The sequence below is a fragment of the Macrotis lagotis genome, chromosome 1 (genome assembly GCF_037893015.1).
Source record: "Macrotis lagotis isolate mMagLag1 chromosome 1, bilby.v1.9.chrom.fasta, whole genome shotgun sequence".
NCBI lineage: Eukaryota > Metazoa > Chordata > Mammalia > Peramelemorphia > Peramelidae > Macrotis > Macrotis lagotis.
Window position 1 is genome coordinate 253601158 of NC_133658.1, and position 22805 is coordinate 253623962.

Consider the following 22805-nt stretch of genomic DNA (forward strand, 5'->3'; position numbering starts at 1 on the left):
AACCCCTTGGAGCCAATTCACTCCTCAAGCAAAGTCTTGAGGTTCAGAACTCTGCCCTTCACAACTCATCTGAAGAAGGGATCTTGTGGATAGGAACCACAAGATCTAGAGCAAAATCCAAAGACTTTGCTTCTTCAGTCAGGTCCCACAGTATATCTAGAGCAGATATCTCATGTACACATATTACATAGCAGCAAGTTTTTAAATTATCATTGCTGTTGAAGGATAAGCTCTGCAAATCCTCTTAGTTTAGTTATACTAAGGGAATATGCTATAACTTTCTTACTGTGCTGGCTTCCCAAACCTGAGTATTCAGAATGCCAGTTGCAAGTGCCAATTGCATGCTCATCCTATTCTAATCACTCCCAATGTTCCTAAATCCATGCCAATAATCTTCCCTCTCAATTCATCACCCTCCTTATTACCCTTACTTCAACCACATGTGTATATAGCTATATTTTAGACTAGAGCATCTTTTGGAATTATGCTACCTCCCGGGTTCATAACTTTGAAATTCCAGTCTCTGGTCACAATTTTGTATCCATATACATCATCCCATATTCTTACTCACAAAAAATTGATTCAATTCAATAACTATTTATTAAATATTTTTTATGTTCCAGGCCTACTTTTTTTTTTGCAAGGCAATGGGGTTAAGTGGCTTGCCCAAGGCCACATAGCTAGGTCTTTATTAAGTGTCTGAGGCCGGATTTGAACTCAAGTATCCTGACTCCAAGGCCAGTGCTCTATCCACTGCACCACCTAGCTGCCCTTTAGATCTAATCTTTTAAGCAGCATGGTATAATATGTAGAAAGTGAGTGGAATGCTGACTTTGGGCCAGTAAGATGTCAATTCAAGTTCCATTTCTGACACCTACTGGTTCTTTGACCCTGGAGGCTAGAAGTATCCCATAGCTAACTCTAACCCACAAAATTCCCAAGGGCAGACTGAACCAGATGGAAATGGAATCGGGAATTGTGTAATCTACAGGAATCTATTTCTATTTGATTTTAGCACCATCTAGCAATCTCTTAGATTTTAAGTTGCTAAGAATACAGAGTTATTTTGATAGAGGGAGTTTCTTTTTTCTAAGGATCTGAGAGGTCTATTCCATAGCTTGGTCCCTTGCCCTAAACTTACTCTTACTTTTGGTCTTTACTCATCCACTGTCCTCTGGTTTAGCTCTCCCACTAAAACTTTTCTTGATTTATACCTAACCCTAACTAATCCAGTGGTTTGCCACTTGAGACTCTCTCCTCCTTAACTTTCATGTCATCCCTGGGTTACCCTCATTATGTAGTCTGTCTGTTCCTGCTTAAGAGTTGTTAAACATTACTGGAGAACATTACAAAATCAAGTTGGTTTGACCTATCACAAATTCATGCCATTGTACTCTAGACAAATGCTTACTTCTACTCAACAATCTTCTTACTCTATCTTTATCATCTGCTTTATGTCCTTAACAATGACAATTGACTATTTCTTCTTCTCAACCACAACCTCTAGGGTCCTTTAAGTGGAAAATATGTAATTCCATGAAACTTACTTCTACCACCTTTTCCCCTCCTCTAGTGAATTAAAGGAAATGAAGTCTTCTACAAGAAGACCCAAAAATCTTTGTGCAGTTTTAAGAAAACCTAACACTGCATTCACACTTTTGGAATAGTCTGTATTTCATTGAGAAGATTAAGCCCATCTTATATAGGTTCCTCATATCCCCTTCTTGCACTCCTTTATTTTTCTTCACTCCAGTCAAAAAGAGGACTGCTCTTACTAATCATTTAGGCTAATTCCTCCCTTCTGTGACCTTGATCCCATTCCTCCTGATCTCTTCCAAGACTTTGCTTTATCAGGTATCTCCTCACTTTTGCATCTTTAGACCATCATATGCTACTAGCTTCTTCTTATCTAACTGCAAACACATTCAGAATTCTCCAATTCTAACAACAACAAAAACCTTCCGTGGATTCATCCAGGCATAATTTCCTATCTTACTCCTATTATTGCTAAACTTGAAAGAGCTATTTATGACTCATGCTTACACTATCTCACTATCCATACTGTCCTTACCATCTTGCAAATGGGTTTACTCTCCTTCCCCTGCAGCTAACCATCCCCCTTTGGAGAAATTGCTCTAACGTAGACACTGACCTCTGAATTGCTTAATCTCATTTCATATATGTATGTATATATATATACATACATACATATATATATATATATATATATATATTTCAGTCCTTGTCTTTCTTGACCTCTTTAATTTTTGACAGTGTTGACCAGAAAAATAGTTTCTTCTTGGGTTCAAGATACTATGCTATTATATTAGTTGTTCTCCTAGCTCACCAATTGCTTTTTCATTGTTTCCTTCACAAATGCTTTTATTTTTCCTTACCCTTTAATGTGAGTGTTCTATAAAGTTTTGCCCTTAGCCTTTTTATTTTCTTGTTCTGCATTCTTTCCTGACTTTCTCATTGATTTGTATGGATTCAACTACCACTTCTATGCAGATGACTCCCAGATTTATATTTCTCATCCTAGCCTTTCTTCTGAGCTACAGATCTACATCTTCAACTGTAACTGGGATACTATCCACTTGGTTAAACCACTGACACTTCAGATTCAAAGTGTACCAAACCAATTTCATTCATGACTGTACTCTTTCTAATTGTGATAATCATTTACTTGGTCTCCTATTTTCACAATCTGAGAAAAATAACAGCCATTTCTAAAGAATTTTAAAGTTTGCAGGGCTATACATGTGTGTGTGTGTGTGTGCGCGCATGATTCATAACAACCCTTTAAGGTAGTTTCAGCAGATCTTTTATATATATGAGACAATCAAGGCTCAGAGAGATGAAATGATTTGCCAATAGTCATATAGCTAATGTGTCTGATGTGGAATTTGAACCCAAATCTTTCTGAGCCAAAGTCTAATACACATCTACTATGCCAGACTTTCTCTCAGGATAATCTCTTATTTTTCATTTCCCTCTTCTATGATATCTTGTCACTTCCAGAATCTTGATGAGTTCATCTCTTATTCCCATTGCCACCTCTACTCTTCAAATCCCCAATACCACCTACCCAGACTGTTGCAATAGCCTCTTTAAAGGCCTTTCCTATATAATCTTTATCTGATTGTCTCAGAGAGGGAGTAGGGGAGGGAGAGAAGGATAGACTTTGGAACTCAAAATTTTTGGAAAAAATGTTTAAAAGTTGTTTTTAACATATAATTGGGAGGGGTGGCTAGGTGACACAGTGGATAGAGCACCGGCCCTGGAGTCAGGAGTACCAGAGTTCAAATCTGGCCTCAGACACATAATAATTACCTAGCTGTGTGGCCTTGGGCAATCCACTTAACCCCATTGCCTTGAAAAAACTAAAAAAAAAACCCATATAATTGGGAAAATTAAAGTATATTAAGTTTAAAGCCTTTTCCATCTCTAATCTGTGCCCCTTTCACCTTGCCTTCTATTGCCACTCCTACTGCTGCCCGAATAAACTATTTTCTACATAGATATAGTCTTATAATTCTGTTTTGTTTTGTTTTATTCTTAATCTTCAGTGACTTCCTGTTGTCTCTTAAATAAAATTCAGCTTCTGACTGGCTTGACTAACTGGAGCTCCCTTACATTTTCTATCTCATCTCATACTGCTTCATTTCATATACTACATTTCAACAAAACTGGATAATTTCCTATACTCTCCTATCTTGGTGGAAACCAAAGATATGAATTCCAACTCTAGTTCTGCCACTTTAGATATGTAAGCTTAGGCAGGTTCATTTACCTCTCTGCACCTCAGTTTCCTCATCTGTAAAAGGAAAGTTTTTAGACTAGATGAATTTTAAAATAAAGCTCTGATCTTATGATTCACCCTTTATCTCCTCCTACAATTATGACAAGGCTATATAAGCAATCAACAAATATTTATTAGTTCCTATTTTGTGCCAGACACTATACTAGGGCTGGGGAGACAAGCACCAAGAATAAGCAACTACTACTTTCAGTGAATTTACATTTTAATGGGAGAGGCAAATATATTATGTATGTATATAACAAATGTAAAATAAATAAAAACAAAGTTATTCAAAGTAGTTAAATACAATATAGTTTTAGAGGGAGGATACAGACAATTGGGGGGAATTGGGAAGGCACAAGATGGTCCCTGGGCCTCATCTTAAAGGAGAGGAATCAATAAAGGGGAGGGAAGGAGGAAGAACTTTACAGGCATGTTGGATGATCATGGCAAAGACACAGAGAGGAGAAATGGAGTTTCAAGTTTAAGGAGGCCTCAAGAGAGGAGGTCTATTTGGCTAGACTGAAGAATATGGAAGGGGAAGTAATGCCCAATGTATCTGGAAAGATATGTTGGGATCAGGTTGTATAGAGCTTTAGATGCTAAAAAGAGGAGTTAATGTTTGTATCCTAAAAGCAATAGGAAACATTGGAGTTGATTGAGTACAAGAATCTTATGGTTAGATCTGTGCTTAAGTAAAATTACTTTGGTCCTAGTGTGTGAGATGGATGGGACTAGTAGAGAATTGAGGCAAAAAAAGTTATTACAATAAATTAGGGGAGAGAAAGGTAATGAGGGTCTGAGTAAAGCTGGGAGATGTGTAGGTGGAGAGGAGTCATAAGTGAGAAATGTTGTGAAAGTAGAAATGGTAAGATTTGGTAATTGATTGGACTGAGGAAGAATGAAGAGCTTATGAACCAAAGACAGAGGAGATGACAGTACCTTTGACATTGTTGATTATACCAATGATATGTTCGGGGCTCTGTGCTTGGCTTCGGGGATGCAAAAATGAAAAGCAAAGGGGCAAAATCTTAGAGTTGGAAGAGATCTCAATGGTCATCTTGATCAATCTGTTTCTCAACAGGAATTTCTTCTATAACATCCTGACAAGTTCTCAACCTCTAGTCTTGAAGAGATGGCGGAATATGTGGGAGTGGGGGAAAGGATGTTAAAAGGAAGGAAAACTCTGAGGGAATGATAGTCACAAGGAAAACTAAACTCTTGATCCTGAAGGAGGGAATTTACAGAATTAGAATATCTAAGAGATATGCCAATTGATTGGGGGTAAGGTTGAACAAATGATGGTGAATGAATGTAATGGAATATTATTGTGTTATAAAAAATGATGAAAGAGATGACCACAAAATTGTTGGTTTGTATGAACTGATGCAGAATGAAATGAATAGAATCAAGAGAATAATTAATAAAATAACAATATTGTAAAGAAAAATAATTTTGAAAGATATAGGAACTATGATCAATACAATAACTTTTCCCAGAGGACACTTTTCTCCTGTCAGGATGTTGGAGAAGAGATTCCTGTTGAGAAACATATCAATCAAGATGCTATTAAGATCTCTTCCAGAGCGGCTAGGTGGCGCAGTGGATAAAGCACTGGCCCTGGAGTCAGGAGTACCTGGGTTCAAATCTGATCTCAGACACTTAATAATTACCTAGCTGTGTGGCCTTGGGCAAGCCACTTAACCCCATTTGCCTTGAAAAAACTAAAAAAAAAACCCAAAAAAGCTAGGTGGTGCAGTAGATAGAGCACTGGCCCTGGAATCAGGAAGACCTGAGTTCAGATATGATCTCAAACATTCACTGTGTGACCATGAGAGCAAGTCACTCAACCCCATTGCCTTACCAAAAAAAAAAAGTTTCAATAACCCTCTTTTGGGGGGCATATTGCTTATTTCTTGTTATTGCTAACCCCTCACACTCAATTAAAACTAGAGAAAAAGAAAAAAATGAAAGAAGTAAGCATAGTCAAACAAAATGAATTCATACAGTGGCCATGGCCAAAAAAATTTCCTCTTTCTGCATCATGAGGTTTTGGGATGCAAAAATGAAAAGCAAAGGGTCAAAATCTTAGAGTTGGAAGAGATCTTTTCTTTTTTTTTTAGGTTTTTGCAAGACAAATGGGGTTAAGTGGCTTGCCCAAGGCCACACAGCTAGGTAATTATTAAGTGTCTGAGACCAGATTTGAACCCAGGTACTCCTGACTCCAGGGCCGGTGCTTTATCCACTATAGCACCTAGCTGCCCCAAGTCACAGTTTCTTAAAGAATCTCCCTTTTGTGTTCTTCTATGTATTTTTGAAACTTCTTTTTTGGTGTATAAGCTCAGAATTTTAAAAAAAGAAAACCTCCGCCTCACAATCGGGGGTGGCTAAGTGGTGCAGTGGATAAGAGCACAGGCCCTGGAGTCAGGAGTATGTGGGTTCAAATCCGACCTCATACCCTTAATAATTACCTAGCTGTGTGGCCTTGGCAAGCCACTTAACCCTATTGCCTTGCAAAAACAAAAACAAAAAAAAGCTCACAATCCCTTTGGCTATGTTAGCATCTTTATAGAGTAGAACTGCCTAGAAATTGCCCTTTTTATTTCACAGACAGGAGAAAGCAAAGACCAGAGATGACTGGTGACTTATTTAAGGCCATAAAATGATCAGGAGCAGAGGTAGGACTAACATGAGGCTCCTCTAGACTTTAGGGTTAGTTGACCTTCCTTTAAAACTCTTGCTGTGCAGTGTGAAAGATTGTACTCTTACCCTTAAGTAAAAGGGGTAATGTAAAAGGTAAATTGAAATCCATTATTCACAAACAGGAAAAAAAATGTCTATTTTGCATCTTTTGAGAAGCACTCAGAGAATGTCAGTGCTGGAAAGAATTTTAAAAATCATAAAGTAGAGTCTAACCCTTTTATTTAATAGATGAGGAGACTGGAGCCTCGATCTCCTAACAGACTTGACAGTTGTGATGGTTATCATGGTAGGAGCACTGATCTGAGACAGAGGATGTATTTTATTTAGTCTTTGACTTTGTCATTTAGATTTTTGATCTCTTTAAGTTACTTTGTATTACATTGTTTATACTTTGTATTGACTTATCCATGTTCACATTGTATACTTCCTGTAGAATGTAATGTCTTGGAGGATTTATTTCATTTTTTGTTTTTGTGTCCTCAGTACTTAGCACCTAACACATAGTAATTGCTTACTAAATATGGTATTGAATTGATCCTCTCTATGCCTCAGTTTTCTCATTTGTAAGATAGGGATAATGATCCTATGTAAGAACATATAATATAGTTGAGAGTTAAAATATCTGAATTAAAATCATATCTCTGACATGATCGCATGCTTATGTGATGACCTTCTGCAAGTCACTAGACCTCTCTAGGCTTCAGTTTTAAAAAAAAGGGTAGAACTAAATAATATCCCAGGTCCTTTCCACTTCTGTATTTAAGATGTTATCATCCTAATTCTCATTGGGAGAATAACAAGACTCTAGTGAGATAATGACTGTAAATAAAGTCTACTGTTCTTTATATCAAAATTAGACACTGGATCACCCAATTAAGAATTTATACCTGTAGATGAGTCAAGAACACTGAATTCATCCATTTTCTCTGCCTATGATGAAGATAGCAGGCTGGGTTAAATATATGTGTGGCCTAGACAAGTAATTATCTCATTTGCAAGACTGTATTACAAAATATTTTTCAGGGGAGAAAATTAATTTGTCTTGTCTGGTTTACCTTCTCTGCACTTATCTGCTCTAATGAAAGGAAGCAATGACTTAGAACAGAGGTGTCAAACTCAAATAGGAATAGGGGCCACCAAACTGTACATATAAGGATCCCTGTGGTGTACATATTTTTATGTTTATATTTATTTATTTATTTATTTTAGGATTTTTCAAGGCAAATGGGGTTAAGTGGCTTGTCCAAGGCCACACAGCTAGATAATTAAGTGTCTGAGGTCAAATTTGAACTCAGGTACTCCTGACTCCAGGGCTGGTGCTCTATCCACTGTGCCACCTAGCTACCCCTATGTAGACATTTTACAAGTCATTTATTTCTTTGTGGATTTTGAATGTGTTATATGATTTTCTTTCTCTTTATGGGGGGGAAGTGTCACACAGATTTTCCTTCCGTATTATGTTTTATTCAGGCGATTAGACTCATAAACAGAGCCAAAAGGGATAGTAGACATCATCTAATCCAACTATCTCACTTGGTAAATGTTGGAACTGAGACTCAGATTGCCATTGTTGTCTGGTTTACTTTCTCAAAGCAGAAATTTAGCTCATTCTCATTCTCCTTGGGCATGCAAGATCCCTGCAGAGAATGTTCAGATTTCCCCTAGCTCCTTAGTGAAGCCTTCACATTTCACCTGACTTCCCACGGATGAATGAAAGGAACTAGCCTAGACCTTCCTTTAACTGCCCCAGCCACTGATAAGGCAGCTCTTCTCAATGTTTACAAACACTTTTATCTGTATTATATCTTTGGTTTTTTGTTTTGCTTTGTTTTGCTGGGGGGGGGGGGTGTTTCTTGCATATTTGCTGCTTCTCCAGGAACCACCAATATGGTTCATAGTTTTTATTACTCCCCCCACCTGATTGACCCACAGAAATAACTCCAGCTGTGACAGAGCTTTCAGAGTTCTACATTCACTTTGTACTATTTATATTCCAGCCCCAAAGATGTTTCTGAGCAGAGACATTTTCCCCTGCCCCTCTTTTACCACTATTCTTTGGTCTGAAAGTACCCAGCTGTCTAAGTGTGAGTAGGATCAATTCCCCATGGAAAGATAGATGGAAAAAGTGGAAACTTTCCACTGGTTGGGGCTGGGGTAGAGAGGGATGCCAGGAAAAACTCCACCAGCTACTTACACAGAAATTCTAGTATCTTCCAGTGGCTGAATCCTAAAGACATATCTAGAAAACTTCAGTGTGACCTTCAGCAAGTTACTTCTTCCTTCTGGCCCTGAGTCAACTATGGGAGTTAGTACAGATGCTAAATTCATTTCGGTTCTCTCACTTACTAGGTTTGTGATCTTGGGTGAATCACTCCTCCTCTATGAGCCTCAGTCTCTTCATCTGAAAATAGGTAAAATAATATTTGCACCTCCAATGACTCAAAACTCTTGTAAAAAGTATTTTGTGAGCCTTAAAGCTTACCAAAAAAAAATTATAAATGAGAGGTAATTTTTGTCATTCATCATCATTATTATTATTATATGAATTGGCCCAGCAAGTGATTCATGATCCAGTCTTTTTTCCCTCCCTCTGAATCTGCCTTATCATTTGATTATTAAAACAACAACAACAAAAGGACTCTCAGAAAGACCACAGAATTTAGAGCTGGAAGAGCTTTTAATGGTCAGAAATGTCCAAACTAGAAAGCAATTTTAGAGATTGTCTGGCCTAACCCCCTCATTTCACAAAGGAGAGAACCAAATGAATCACCTAGGATCACACTAGAATTAAGCAAAATTGGGGATTTGAACTCAGGTCTTTTGATCCAAAATCTTGTCATTCTTTGCTCTTTGGTCTATCTTTATATCACTTTCCTTTTTTTTTTTTTTTTTAAAAAGTTGCTTTTGTTTTTCTAAATGGATTTTTTTTTTGGTCTTCTTTCTGCCCAGTAAAAGTAATCCCTTGGGCTATTCTTTCCCTTTCAGGTGAAGGAAGTAGAAGCCACCATTGAAGATATGCTTCTCAGGCTGGAGGAGTTCTGTGGTCTGACTGACATGGTAGGTGCTTCTCTGCCTGAAGGGCTCAGCTTAGGCCCAGGCCAGAAAACTCCTTCCGGATCTTTCTAGGGAGGCCATGTTGTCAGTGATTTAGCAACCAGACGAGTGGGGCAGCAGCCAGCAGTGGAGAGGCAGCGCGCGCAAGCACGCACAGGCACACCACACACACACACACACACACACACACAACCAGAGCCCTAAGTATTTCCTGAGGCAGCCATCTTGATAACTGCCTTCCCCAGAGATGGTCTTATTACACACAGGATTGCAGACCAAGCCACAAGGTGGCACTCTCGGGCACCACTGCAGGAAGATGTACAGTGGGGATGGAAATACTATATTTAACTCTCCTCTGGTTCCAGGCAGCTCACTGTACAAACATCTAGGAAACCTCAAATGGACCTCAGCATGCTGAAGCCCAGGGGAAGTGTCCTTGTGGGTAGCATTCTGCCTTGAGCCTGTTTGCACTCTAAGGCACCCCCACCTGACCAATTTCCACCCTCTTTTGTTGGTACAAAGGCAGATTGAGAATTGCTGTGGCTATATGAGGGTTGCATCTATCTCATGACAGAATTTCCTTTGAGCTGCATAGGTTGGTCCCTGGAGGACTTTAGTGGAAGTCAGAAGATCTAGACTATGGTTCTTTTTCTGCCTTTCACTCATTTTCTCTGTGACCTTGAAAAGTCACTTCCTCTTTCTTAGGGCTCAGTTTCCTTCTCCATAAAATAAGGCAGTTAAGAGTTACTGATCCCTAAGGCCCTTTCTATAGCCAACATTCCAATTTCTATGTTCTCTTCCTCAGATATTCTATGTTCTAAGTTCCTTCCCAGGTCTGGCTTTCTGTGTTCCAAGGTTTCTCCCTGCTCTTCCATCTGGCTCCTCCCAGTTCTGACATTTTGTGTTCCAAGGCTCCTCCCATTTCTGACATTCTATGCTATTATATCTCTCTCAGACATTCTTTCTTTTGACTTTCTATGTTGTGAAAATCTCCCAGCTCTTATATTGGAGCTCTGAGAGCTTTCCTAAATCTGTGATTCTAGCATTCAATTATTCTCTAGGCCATGTTCTCAAAGGATCTCCTTTTCCCATTCTAACATCCTGTAGGATTGAATCCCTGCTAAATGAGGAAGAATTCAGGATATGAACTGGGCAGTCAGGGACTCTGAAAGTTTAGATTTTAGGGACATTTTTACCTGGCCTTCAGAGTATTCTGTTCATGATGCATTTTGGAAGATCATCACAGTTCTACAGGAATGGTGACTGTCTTCTGGAAGGTCTTTTATAGTCTTAGTCTTCAGTACTTCTGTTCAGGACTCCTGTCTCAGGCAACAGCTAGGAGGCAGCTTTCACAGAGGTAATTCTTTCAACCCATCCTTCTTGCTGTAGAAAGTACCTCTGGTCACCCTCATAGGTAGAGGATAAGAATCACTGCTAGAACCTTGGAGCATCATCTCCTACTTTAGAGGCTAGAGATAGAAATGTATCTATTCTAGTTTCTGTTTCTATAATGCTGTAAGGTTTATTAAGTGCTGCTCTTGTAACAATCCTACAACTACACTGTATAATTCCCCATATGAGAGATGCAAAATCAGGCAGACCTGGAGAAGTTCCATCCCTTGACCAGGGACATATGCTTACTAGCTGTGTGTCCTTAGGGAAGCCACCTAACTTTCTGAGTCTCTGTTTCTTCATCTTTAAAAGGAGAATTACATTCTTTCTACCTACCTTACAAGATTGTGATAAAGGAAATTCTTTCTAAATAGTAAAAAGTTCTAGCATGGAAATGTATATCATTATAAAAACAGCAGAGAATAGCCTTGTGTCACCTGCAGAGACATTCATTTTGGTGGTGGTGGTGGATGGAAGAGGTAGATAGATAGGTAGAAATGACTAGCCCAGCTGGTAAAAATTGCCTACATTTGGTGATATGCCTACACTTGGTGTAGAATAGTCTCTACTACTTCTCAGGATTCCCAACAGCTTAAATCCCACTATTTTCACTGGAATAGTTTAGTATAAGAGCCCTTTCTTTCTCAGCAGCCAGAATCCCACCTTACTCCTGGGAGCTGACTGTTTCTCCATGTAAATAATGGGAGAAAAGTTCTCCCTGGCCTTAGTCCAGCAGCTGCATTTGGCAGTACTTCTTTCTTGGGTCAAGTGTGTTTTGCTTTTCTTTCCTGGGGCCCTGAATCACTAAGGATATTCCTTGCTTCTCAGGGGGGTGGGTCTGCATTTGACTACAGCACCCCTTGCTTACACTTTAATTTCAGGAGGGCAGCTTTGAGAAGATGGGAGAATAGTAGCCTAGGGAAATTGGGCCTACACTGTTGAGATGTGGGGCTTGGAAGTCCTAGGAGGAGGTAAAAGTGGGGTAGGAGAAAGAGGTTGGGGGGAAGGGGAGGATTAGACCCTGTGAATTCTCAGGGGAAATTTTTGAATTCCTAGCCTGACATCCCCTTGCTTCTACTTTTAGTCTCTGGATAGGGTCTTCCTTAATAAAAACAACTTACTTTTAAATGGGTCTTTATACTTTGCAAAGAACTTTCTTCAAAACAGTTATGGAAATAGATTGTGTAAATATTGTCTCCACTTTTCAGAGAAAACTGAGGATTCAAGGAGGAAAAAGTCACCTGCTCTCAGACACAGAGATTTGAACTAAGGCCCAAACTTAGGCTTTTTTTCAATGACCCAGTTGCCTTTAAGGTGCTCAACTGAAAATGCTTTCCCCAGGAATTCCCAGCATAATGTAAGGTTGGATTGGAGAAACTCCATCTTCTCTTCTGTCCTAGGTGATACCATTCTAAGCATTTTTTTCTTAGCCTTTTGTTCCACAAAACTAAGGCCTGAATCTTATGCCACATTTTTTCCATTTTATATCTCTGAAAAGATTAAAAGTTGGGGGGGCAAAGGTGAGAGAGAAGATCTGGGCTTGTCCCACTGACACTCTGACTTTGTAGCAATGATAATTTTTTACTCTTTGATGCAATGAATAATTTTCTCCCTGGTTGACTTTTGCCTTGTGGTAGGAGTCTAAAAAGGGGGTGATGGTTTTTCGACTATTCTCTGTGGGCCAGGGAGCAGGTAGGAGATGTTGGGGGGGGGGGTCAGTGGAGAAAGAGATTGCTACCCCACCAAGACCATAGCAATCTAATTTTGAAGCTCAACTCTTCTCAGTAATTGAGGGAATAGGCAGGTTCAACCTTAAGACGGGATCCAGAACTGAGGTCCCCCCCAGCTGGTTGTCTCTTTCCATTCACTCTATTTTGGTTTTACAAAAATAATCTTCTTTGAAGCACAGCAGTGAGGCACTGGTTCCCTTTTGATGGTCCCTCCCACTGCTTGATCTGGTTTCCTATCAGACATAATGAGCTCGAGAAATTGGCCCAGTTCCCCCATCCACCTCCCCCTAAGCAGGTGTAGCCGAGATTGCTCACTTGGTTTTCCACTCTGGTCTCAGTTTGATGTTTCTCAGACCCTTTTTCAAACTCTGGGAGCATGAAAGTTCTTTTTGGTTTCTGGCCAATGAGAGCAAGGTGTTGGGGGTGGGGAAGAGCAGCTCTCCAAATAAGGAAGGAGCAGAGGGTAATGGGAAAGGAATGTTGGGGAAGGTGGACAACTGTACCTTTCCAATTTGCTGGCGATCTTTTCTTCTTGAAGAGGGCCTGACCTGGAGCAATCCACAAGGACACTAGGACACCCCCCCCCAATAATACTAGAATGTCAGTGCATTAATTCTAACCCCTAATTTTTTAGATGAGGAAAAGAGCCCCCAAAGGTGAGGAGACTGATCCAAATTCACACAGTACAAAGTACAGCCTGGTCTTAAATGCAGATTATAGGATCATAGATTTAGAACCAGCCATCTGGTTATTGATGACGCAACTGAGACTCCGGTTAAATAACTTGACCAAGGTCACACAGCCACTAAATTTCAAAGGAGGGATTTTAACTCAGGTCTTCTTCATACTAAATCCAACACTCTATCCATTATATGCTTATAGTTTTGACTGATAATTAAGGAAAGAAGTATTGTTTGAGTCTGGCTTTGACATATTATTTTCATGTTCTGTACTTGTTAGAAAAATGTATCTGGGGGCAGCTGGTGGTGCAGTGGATAGAGCACCGGCCCTGGAATCAGGAGTACCTGAGTTCAAATCTGACCTCAGACAATAATTACCTAGCTGTGTGGCCTTGGACAAGCCACTTAAACCCCACTGCCTTGCAAAAAAGAAAAAAAGAAAAGAAAAGAGAAAAGAAAATGTATCTCAATGGTTAGTTAAGATTGGGGTAGAAAGGAGGTGAGAAAAATTAATTGGTCTCTAAGTAACTAATTTATATTTGAGTTAGGTTTGGATTTAAGAAAATTAGTAGGTTGATAATGTTAGTAAGGTGTCACAATACCATGATGCAATGACATATCAACAAGACATAGATCATAGCAGTTACTTTATGTCACTGATGAGACTTATTCTCATCTCCTCTCTCCTCCCAGACCTTTGCTGACCACAATCCGTTCCCCTTCATGGAGGAAGACTAGGTGAATAGAATAGGGAGCAGGGTCCCAGAGAGAGAATCATCTGCCCTGATGGACTGCTTTGTCTTACACAGATCAGGAATGACACGTCGAAGATTCTGGATGAAAATATTCCCCTTGTTAAAGCCAAAGTGATGGAGATGAGTGGCATATACATCAAAGTGGATAAATTAGAGGTTTGTCATGTTGATATTTGAAAGTATTTGAAAATCAAATGGAGGTTGGAACAGAGGTATTCCTTTGCCTCCTCTCTCAAGAATCTTAATTCTGAGAAGGCATTGGATTGTGGATTGAGTAGGGAGTTAGATTGCTGTTGCTAAACCTTTTTTGTTTTCATCACTCTACCTCTTCCTTCCCGCTCTCTCTTTTAGAAATATTATTAGTTTATTCATTCATTCATTCATGCATGCATTTATTTATTTTTATATCTCCCACATTTCCTGTGTCCTTCCTCCTCACTCTTAGGAAGCCACCTCATATAACTAAGAATTTTTTCTAAGAGGAAAAAGAGAAAAATTTCAGCAAAAACAACCAAAACATTGTAAAAAATTCTGTCATCATCTGCTATTCTCCCCACCGCTAAATATGTATCATCTCTACAAAAGAGCAGAGGGAGAGGTGTTTTATTATATATGTTCTTTGGAACTAAACTTATTTATAATTTTGTAATATTCAATTCCAATTTTTGTGACTTATTCTTTACATTTACACTGTTATCATTGTGTATATTTTTTTAGCTCTGCTTACTTTGATATCAGTTCTTATAAGTTTTTGTAATTGTTATGTTTTATCAATTCTTTTTTAAAATGTATTTTAAAGATTTCATTCATGTACCATATGTAGCCATTTGCCAATCAATGGCTATCTACTTTGTTTCCAATTCTTTGCTAAAAAGTGTTGTTATAAACATTTGGTGTTCATGGAGCCTTTTTTTAGTCAATTAACTCCTTGGGAGTATATGCCTCACTGTGGAATCTCTGGGTCAAAGTGTATGCATATTTTAGTCACTTGCTTTGCATAATTTCAAACTAGTTTCCAGTTGTTTCCACTCACCAACTCCACCAACAATGCATTAGTGTGTGTTTTTGCAATGCCTTCAACATTGATGTATACGAAGCAGGGTCAGCCAAGAGTGAATATTGTTTTTTTTAAAGATTTTATTTATTTTGAGTTTTACAATTTCCCCCCTAATCTTACTTCACTTCCCCACCCCCACAGAAGGCAATTTGCCAGTCTTTACATTGTTCAGGAGTGAATACTGTTAAAAAAAATTAAAAAGTTGACATTAGAATAGCTGTTTAATTTTAATTAATTAATTAACAGATTTTTCTTTTGAAGAGGGAAAAGCAAAGGTTTATAACTTCTTTCTATTCTGTGTTCAACTTTTCTAGCCCTAAAACTAAATCTTATCCTTATTCCCTTTGTATGGAATGATCTTCTCAGCTTGGATGAAGCTGACTTCTGCATCCTGCTTTTTTCCTTTCCATTGGAAAGAGGAAATGTCTACTTTCTTAACCCCTTCTTTGAGGTCTGGGAGTGAGCTAGGGCAAGTCTGAGCAGAGGCAGGGGGCCTACAGAGGTCATCAGTTCCAGCCTAGCCTGTCTGATTCTGCCTGATTGATGGTTGATTCTTGACCTTGGCCTGCACCCTACTTCCTGAATCCTATCTTGTAATTCCAACATGGTAAATTTTTTGTGATCTGTGTGATTTTAACTGCACCAATAATAAAATCTATCTCTGTCTCTCTCTTTCTCTCTCTCTCTTTACATGGTGATCTTTTGTTCACAGTTACAGGAACCTGGGTTTGGCTTGCAAAACTCTCTGCCCTTCTTGAATCCTACCCACATCCAAATTAAATACTCCAAGCATCTTTGAGTTCTTCAGAATACATACTCCTTTCACTAACATAGATTTCAAAGCATATAAAGCTTAGTTCTTACAGAACTGCTGGGCCCAAGAATTTCATCAACCTGAAAACAATTTGGTTTCCAAATTATATGAGGCTTATTTCTAGATAATAGACCTGTATTCTGTCCCCAAATCCTTACTCAAAGGCTTTCCAACATGGTAGAACATGCTGGAACTTGTAATCTTCCTGGAATAGCTGTCAAGAAACAGGGTCACCTCTAAACCACAATGAGATCATCAGAGTTATCCTTATTTAAGTGGAAGCCCAACCCCCTACACTAAATCAGAATAACTCACATTTCTATAGCCTACCTAGATTTACAAAGTCATTTTTCTCACAACTTCCTGAGTTAAGTATAAAGTATTCTATAAGTCCACCCTGCCTCACTAAATCAATACCAGAGTTTACTTGGAATATTTGTCATTGCCTTACTGCTTCAAATGTAGTGAGTTGGTAGGATGGGATTCTCTCAAGTACAATGATCATCTTGGAGATTGAGAAAGCAACTAATGTTTAGGTTCCTCATGGTATGAAGGCCAGTTCACGAGGAGAAGAGGAACCGATTAGGAAGCCAATGGTCACTGAACCCATTTCTATGGCTATATGCCATTGAGGTTTCTTCTTCAAGATTCTGTAAAGTGCTTTGAGATTCTCTGGACACTAAACACATGTAAATTGTTCCTGGCAGTAGCTGGACTGCTACTTGAGGCAATTAGTTTAACATCTGTTGCCAACCTGCTCTGAGATAGATTTGATTCGAATACTCCCTGACTAGTAGAACAGCATCTGGGACTGGTGCTATGTGTCTTCTGGCTACCCTCTTCCCCCATTTACCTCCTGTGTATTCATATAATTCACACTGTGTAGACAGTATAGTCAGTATAGACAGTGTAATTAGTATAGTTCATAGGATTATAGGTTTAGAGCTTAAAGGGACCTTACAGGTTATCAAGTCAGGCTCCTGGGTTCAAATCCTAGCCCTGACACTAATGATATGACTTTTGGCAAATTGCCTCACCTCTTTGTTTCCTCATCTACAGTAATATAATTTACTGTATTTAAGTACTTTAAGGGGTTCTTATTCCTGTGAAGTTTTCCAGTTTTTCCCAATAGAACAATAACCAGCAATCCTTCTCTCCCCCCCTTCTTTTTCCCTAGAGGCGGCCTTAGGAGCAAGGCTTTGGGTGGGAATATGGGGAGAGGGGAACACAAAGAAAAATCTAAAACATTGAAAAGTCCAGGATTTCCTGCTCAATTGAAGGAAAGATGGAGGTGGAAGAACTGAGGGTAAGCATGGCAGGAGCCAGCCTGGCATTGAGGCAGTGTAATAGGAGGATCACTGGACTTAGGGGTAGGAGGTGAAGGCTGGACTTCCAGCTCTGACCTTTAGCTGCCTGATAAGCTCCTTAATCTCTCAGAGCCGAGGGATCATGGGATCATTGATAAAGAGCTGGAAAGGACATTATGGGTCAGCTAATCCAACCTTCTCATTTTACAGATGAGGAAATAGAGACCCAAAGAAGGGAACTGACTTTCATTTCCTCATCTATAAACTGAGGAAAACAATGTTGGAATGACTTGCCTCTACACTTAATAAACCTGAAAGTTCTATAGATGTGAATTGCTGTTGTTACCATATTCTTAATGCATCATTCATCCCATCATGTCAGCTTCTCAGCAAAGATGCTCTTCTTATGGAGACAAGGGTCATTTTTGTATGACTTTTAGTCACAATTTAAGCACTGAATTTGGAGTCAGGGGACTTGAGTCCTGATTTTACCACTTACTATTTGGGCATCACTTCCCTTTTCTGGGCTTCTCTTTCTCCTCTGTACAATAAGATGGGGCTCTAAGGTCCTTTCCCAGTGCTAAAATCCTATGAAGTCTTCAGCCTTTTGAGGTCTCAATATTTTTCCTAAGTACTGTCCCCACCAGACCTTAGGTGAGCTGGAGTGAGGGAGTAAGAGAGAAAAGAAGCTTAGCAGATATACTTCAAAACAAAACAAAACAAAAACAACCCTATGAATGTTGAAAGAAACTTGTGCCTGGCCCATGAGGCCAAAGTAGGTTGGGTCTTGCAGGTTTTTCTCTCTCTTCCTGCTGTGGTTTTGCCATGAGGCAGTTATTGGCATTTCAAAGGCAGCCTAGGCCTTGGAATGATTACATTCCAGTGCTGTGCCTCACACTCCCTACCAGAATGGTATTAATGTGAGAGAAGAAATTGGAGTAGTTTGTAGATACAGAGCATGAGGAAGAGAGAGAGGAAGACTCTTCTACTTTTTGATACTATGTGAATTGACTCAGAAAGGGTGAAGAGAAAGAGACAATGCCTTGTTACTAGCACTTTCTGATCCAATTTATACAATGGCCAAGTGGACGCTGAACTCCTTCCTCTTCATTCTTTTATTCCCCTCCCCCCAAAGACTAGATTGGCTTCTCAGGCTGTGATAAAGCTATTGTTGAGGAATCACATCTGCTTGAGCACCTGAAGAATTATGCTAATAATACCATCTTGAATTTTGTTAATGCTTTTTGGCCAAGGAACTTCGAAGAACTGATCTCATTCATTCCCAACCTTGGGAAATGGGAAAAGTTCCATAGGACAGTATTTTATACCCTAGAGATCATCTAGTCTAACTTTTTTCTTGTACGAAGAAGAAAACTGAAGCCTAGAGAGATTAAATGACTTACTTGATGTTATACAGAAAATAGTTTAGTTTACCAGGATTAAAATTAAGTCTTCTGATTCTATACCTAATACTTACCACTGCGCCATGCTTCTTAATTTACTCTTTTTTATGACATCTAGAGTAACTGAAGCCCAGAGAGGTTAAGGAACTTTGCTCTGGCCTCACAGCAAATCAGTAGCCAGAGTAACAGGTTAATTTTGTCTAAAGTGTGTCCACTTGTACTACGGGATCCCCAGGCACCATTCCTTCTGTCATGTCCTCCCAGGGATGGCTATAGGGCATTGCAGGAAACCTGAGCTGCTGAGGAAAGACTTGTGGTAGTAATTAGGGGTTTTGACGTCTTGCTCTGGGCCATGGAGCTACAGCCAGGAATGTGTTCAAATCCAAGGCAGATGTGTCTAAGCTTTTCTCCTGATTTTGTTTTCATCATCTCTACCCATGTTCCCTTCCACTCTCTTTTCCCCTCACCCCCCAAAAAAAACTTCCCTCAAGGCATTTGTGAAGATGGTGGGACACCATGTCTCTTTCATGGAGGAACAAGTGCTACAGGCCGAGAAAGATTATGGAACCTTCCCTCACACAATTAGAAAGTGGTTACAGTCAACCAGTTTACCTATCTTCCGAAATGTGAGTATCCCAACTTCTTTTCCTGGCAGGGAGGGGGGGTGGAAAATGTGACCTTGTCTAGCACATAGAAAGGGAGAAAAAGGGCTTTTCAGCACTATGGTTCAGTTGTTTTATTTCCTCACCAATCTGGATATTGGCATCATTCAAAGCCCCTTTGGCCCTACTAATCTAAAGATTTAGTTCCAGTTTTGCCACAACTGAATAAGTCTAGTGACCCTAGATAATTTCTTAGATATTCTCTAGACACTCTCTTACATTCAATGTGACATATAAGGTCCCTTCCCACTCTACCAGTCTATGGTGTTATGATTTAGTCTAGGATGATGAGAGAGTAATGGTGATATAAATGGCAAGGCCCTTGGCAATGTTTAGGTACCTGCTGAATCTATAAATTCATTGATTTGGCTAATCTTTCAGAGGCTTCCTCCCCATTATCTCTATCATATGGGCTGCCCATTAATGTTTTCAATCTAAGATTTTGATCTAAGAAATCTGGGATCAAATCTCAAATCTGCTACCATATAACCAAGTTACTCTGTGTTTCAGTTTCTTACAGGATATAGAAAGGATCTTGGGTGCAAGCTATTCTCCAAGGTCTTTCCAGCTCTACTGTGTGGTTATCTTCTATCAACTTAATCATATATGATTAAGTGTTATAGTACATAGGATCATAGAATTAAAGCCAATAGGGACCTTAGAGGTCTCTGAATCTCTCTTATTTTACAAATGAGGAAGCCAAGGTATAGAGAGGTTATATAACTTGTCCAGTAGTACACAGCTGGTAATTGTCTAAGGTAGGATTTGAACTTAAGTCTTCCTGATTATAAATCCAGTACAATATTCCCTATACCACTTAGCTATTTTCTCTCCAACTAGATTGTCCAGTCCTGGAGGGGCAGGAACTTTGTAATCTTTTAATACCATGTCTTCTTTCCCAGAGGTGGCCCTTAGCAAATCTTTGTTTTTAATAGCAATAACAATAACTAACACCTAAAGGTTGTATACTATGTCAGGCATGGTCCTTGACTGATTGATTCCCAGGAAAATTTAAGAACATAATATTAAAGAAGTGATTTGCAGATACCTAGAAGAGGGATCATTGAGGGCCAGATGATTTCACCCAAAAAAGGTTCTAAGAAACTAACTTCAATTTTTTTCAGGGGGTAATTTGACTGATCTATCAGGATAACACTTTATATAATCAGTTTGGTTACATATCCACAAATTATTTGCTCATTTCTCATGTTAATCTTATGTATAAGAAGTAGATCTGTGGACCAGATAATAGTAGGAATAAAAAAGTAGGCAGCAAGCATTTAGTAAATATTGACTTTGGGCCAGGTACTGTACCAAGTGCTGTATGCATATCACATTTGATCCTATGAAATAGGTTTAATTGTAATTCCCATTTAGGAAACTGAGGCTAATGGAGATGAAGTGACTTACCTAGGTTCACACAGCTAGTATCTGAGGATTATCAGTCTGAACTCAGGTCTTCCTGTCTCTAGACCCATTGATCTGTCTACTTCACCACCTAGCTTTTTATCTGAACTTTTAAAAATACCAAATAAAACAAGCTTGTCTCACCCATTAGACTAGAAGCTTCTTGAGAGCAGTTATTGGCCTTTGCCTCGTTTTGTGTCCCCAGCATATGGCATAGGGCCTGATACAAAGTAGGCATTTAAATGTTACTCTACCAATGCTCAGTCAGGAGGTGGGTAGTATGAACCATTATAGTATCTCTGGAGAATGATTTAATCATTTAATCATAGGAGATCTTAAGATTTTCAAGGGGCAGCTAGGTGGTGCAGTGGATAGTACATGGGCCCTAGAGTTTGGAGGACCTGAGTTCAAATCCACCTTCAGACACATAATGATTACCTAGCTGTGTGACCTTGGGCAAATCACTTAACCCCATTGCCTTTCGAAGAAAAAAGAAAAAGATTTTCAGAGTTGTTTTTCTTTATAGGTGTTGTTGATATTATGTAAATTGTGCTCCTGATTCTCCTTTTTGAATCAGGTCATAGAAATCTCAGCAAGTTTTTCTGAAAATGGTCCCTTGTCATCATTTCTTAGAGTGCAATAATATTCCATTGTATGGGGAACCCCTTGGTTTCCAGTTGTTTCAGCAAATATTTGTAGAAGAAATAAGCAAACTTAGGCCAGCAGCTCTGATTTCCATCACTAAGAAGGGAGAGAAATTCTATAAGTGGTTGACTTATTTCCCACCTCTTGATCTGCTAATAAGTAGCACAAGTGAGATGAAGGTTCAGTGACTTCTGACGACCCTCAGGTAGCATAAGGGTAGTGTCAGCTCCTGGTGTTCAACTCTGAATCCTTCTTGGACCCTGCTTTCTACAACAGCATGAAGTTTATAGACATTACTTGTAGAAACTTGTCTTGGGAAATACATCCCTGCCAGTAGCCAGTGAATCACTCACTGAATACAGTCTAGCAAGGAGTGTCAATCTTAGCCTACATGAAGGGCCTTTCTTGGTCATCATGATTACAGTTCCAAAGGACATGCCCTATAACTGAGAATGTGTGTGTGTGTGTGTGTAGTTTTGTCTCTTCCTCTACTTCCTTTTTTTCTCTGAATCCTATAACTTAGTTTTTTGTTTTATCCTGAGTCCATTCTCCCTCATTGTCTTGCCCCACAGCCTGTGCCAGAGAAGGTAGTCTGATCTCAGGTAGCTGAGTTGGGTCTAGTATCAGCAACTTACTTTTAAGAGTGAAATCCACTTTGGACTTTCCTCTCTCTCCCAACACCAAATGCTTCACCTAGGAGAGGGAATAAGCCAAAGTAAATTACCCTGACTTGTGCCCTTAATTGCTCTTTCTCCTCTTGGCCCCTTTTGCCCTAGATCCAGTAAACACTGAAAGAGGGAAATAAGGCCCCTGAAAGATCAGAGTCTCCATCAACATATGGGAGAACCCAGGGCAAGATTTTACCCAGTTTGCCAGACTTTGTTGAAAACTTCCTAGGAAGACTGCCCTGACTATACTAGAGGCTCCATCTTGAGGACCAACTACCTTCCCTTCTTTCTTCTCTCCCCATAAGTCTTGACTTTTTCCTTGATTCCATCTCTCTGCTCCAACCAATCCTTTTTGTTGCTAACCTGGATTTCCCTCCCTTATCCCCCACTTTGCCTTTGAAGAATACTCCCTCCCCTAATCTGGGGAGAAGAGGAAAGGGAGATTGACAGCTCTGATAGGCCTTGGGCTGGGCTCCAGCTAGCTCTGAATTAAAGTCTAGGGTTAGTCAACCATTTCTGGATCTCATCCTCTCTTCTCCCCTCCCCTCCCCTCCTCTTCCCACAACCCAGTCCAGTAGTATTTTCAGTACAGTTGCAATCAGGGTCTGGGCTTCTTAGAAGTGGGGTAGAACATGGGGACCTCTTTGTGGAGTCTCAGGGGAGGCTGGAGGAAGATTGGCCACTTTATTGGTTTTCTGTTATATGTTGTAGCAGCTTCAGGGAGCA

The 22805-nt window shown here is 39.6% G+C and overlaps 1 protein-coding gene across 1 annotated transcript in view; it reads left to right on the forward strand.

Annotated features, from left to right (window-relative positions):
- Positions 1–22805, forward strand: part of BCAS4 (breast carcinoma amplified sequence 4) — a 70152-nt gene that overhangs the window by 12501 nt on the left and 34846 nt on the right. The window contains exons 2-4 of the mRNA XM_074210246.1: positions 9491–9562; positions 14171–14272; positions 19189–19323. Coding sequence (XP_074066347.1) covers positions 9491–9562; positions 14171–14272; positions 19189–19323 — 309 coding nt within the window. The remainder of the gene's footprint in view (positions 1–9490; positions 9563–14170; positions 14273–19188; positions 19324–22805) is intronic.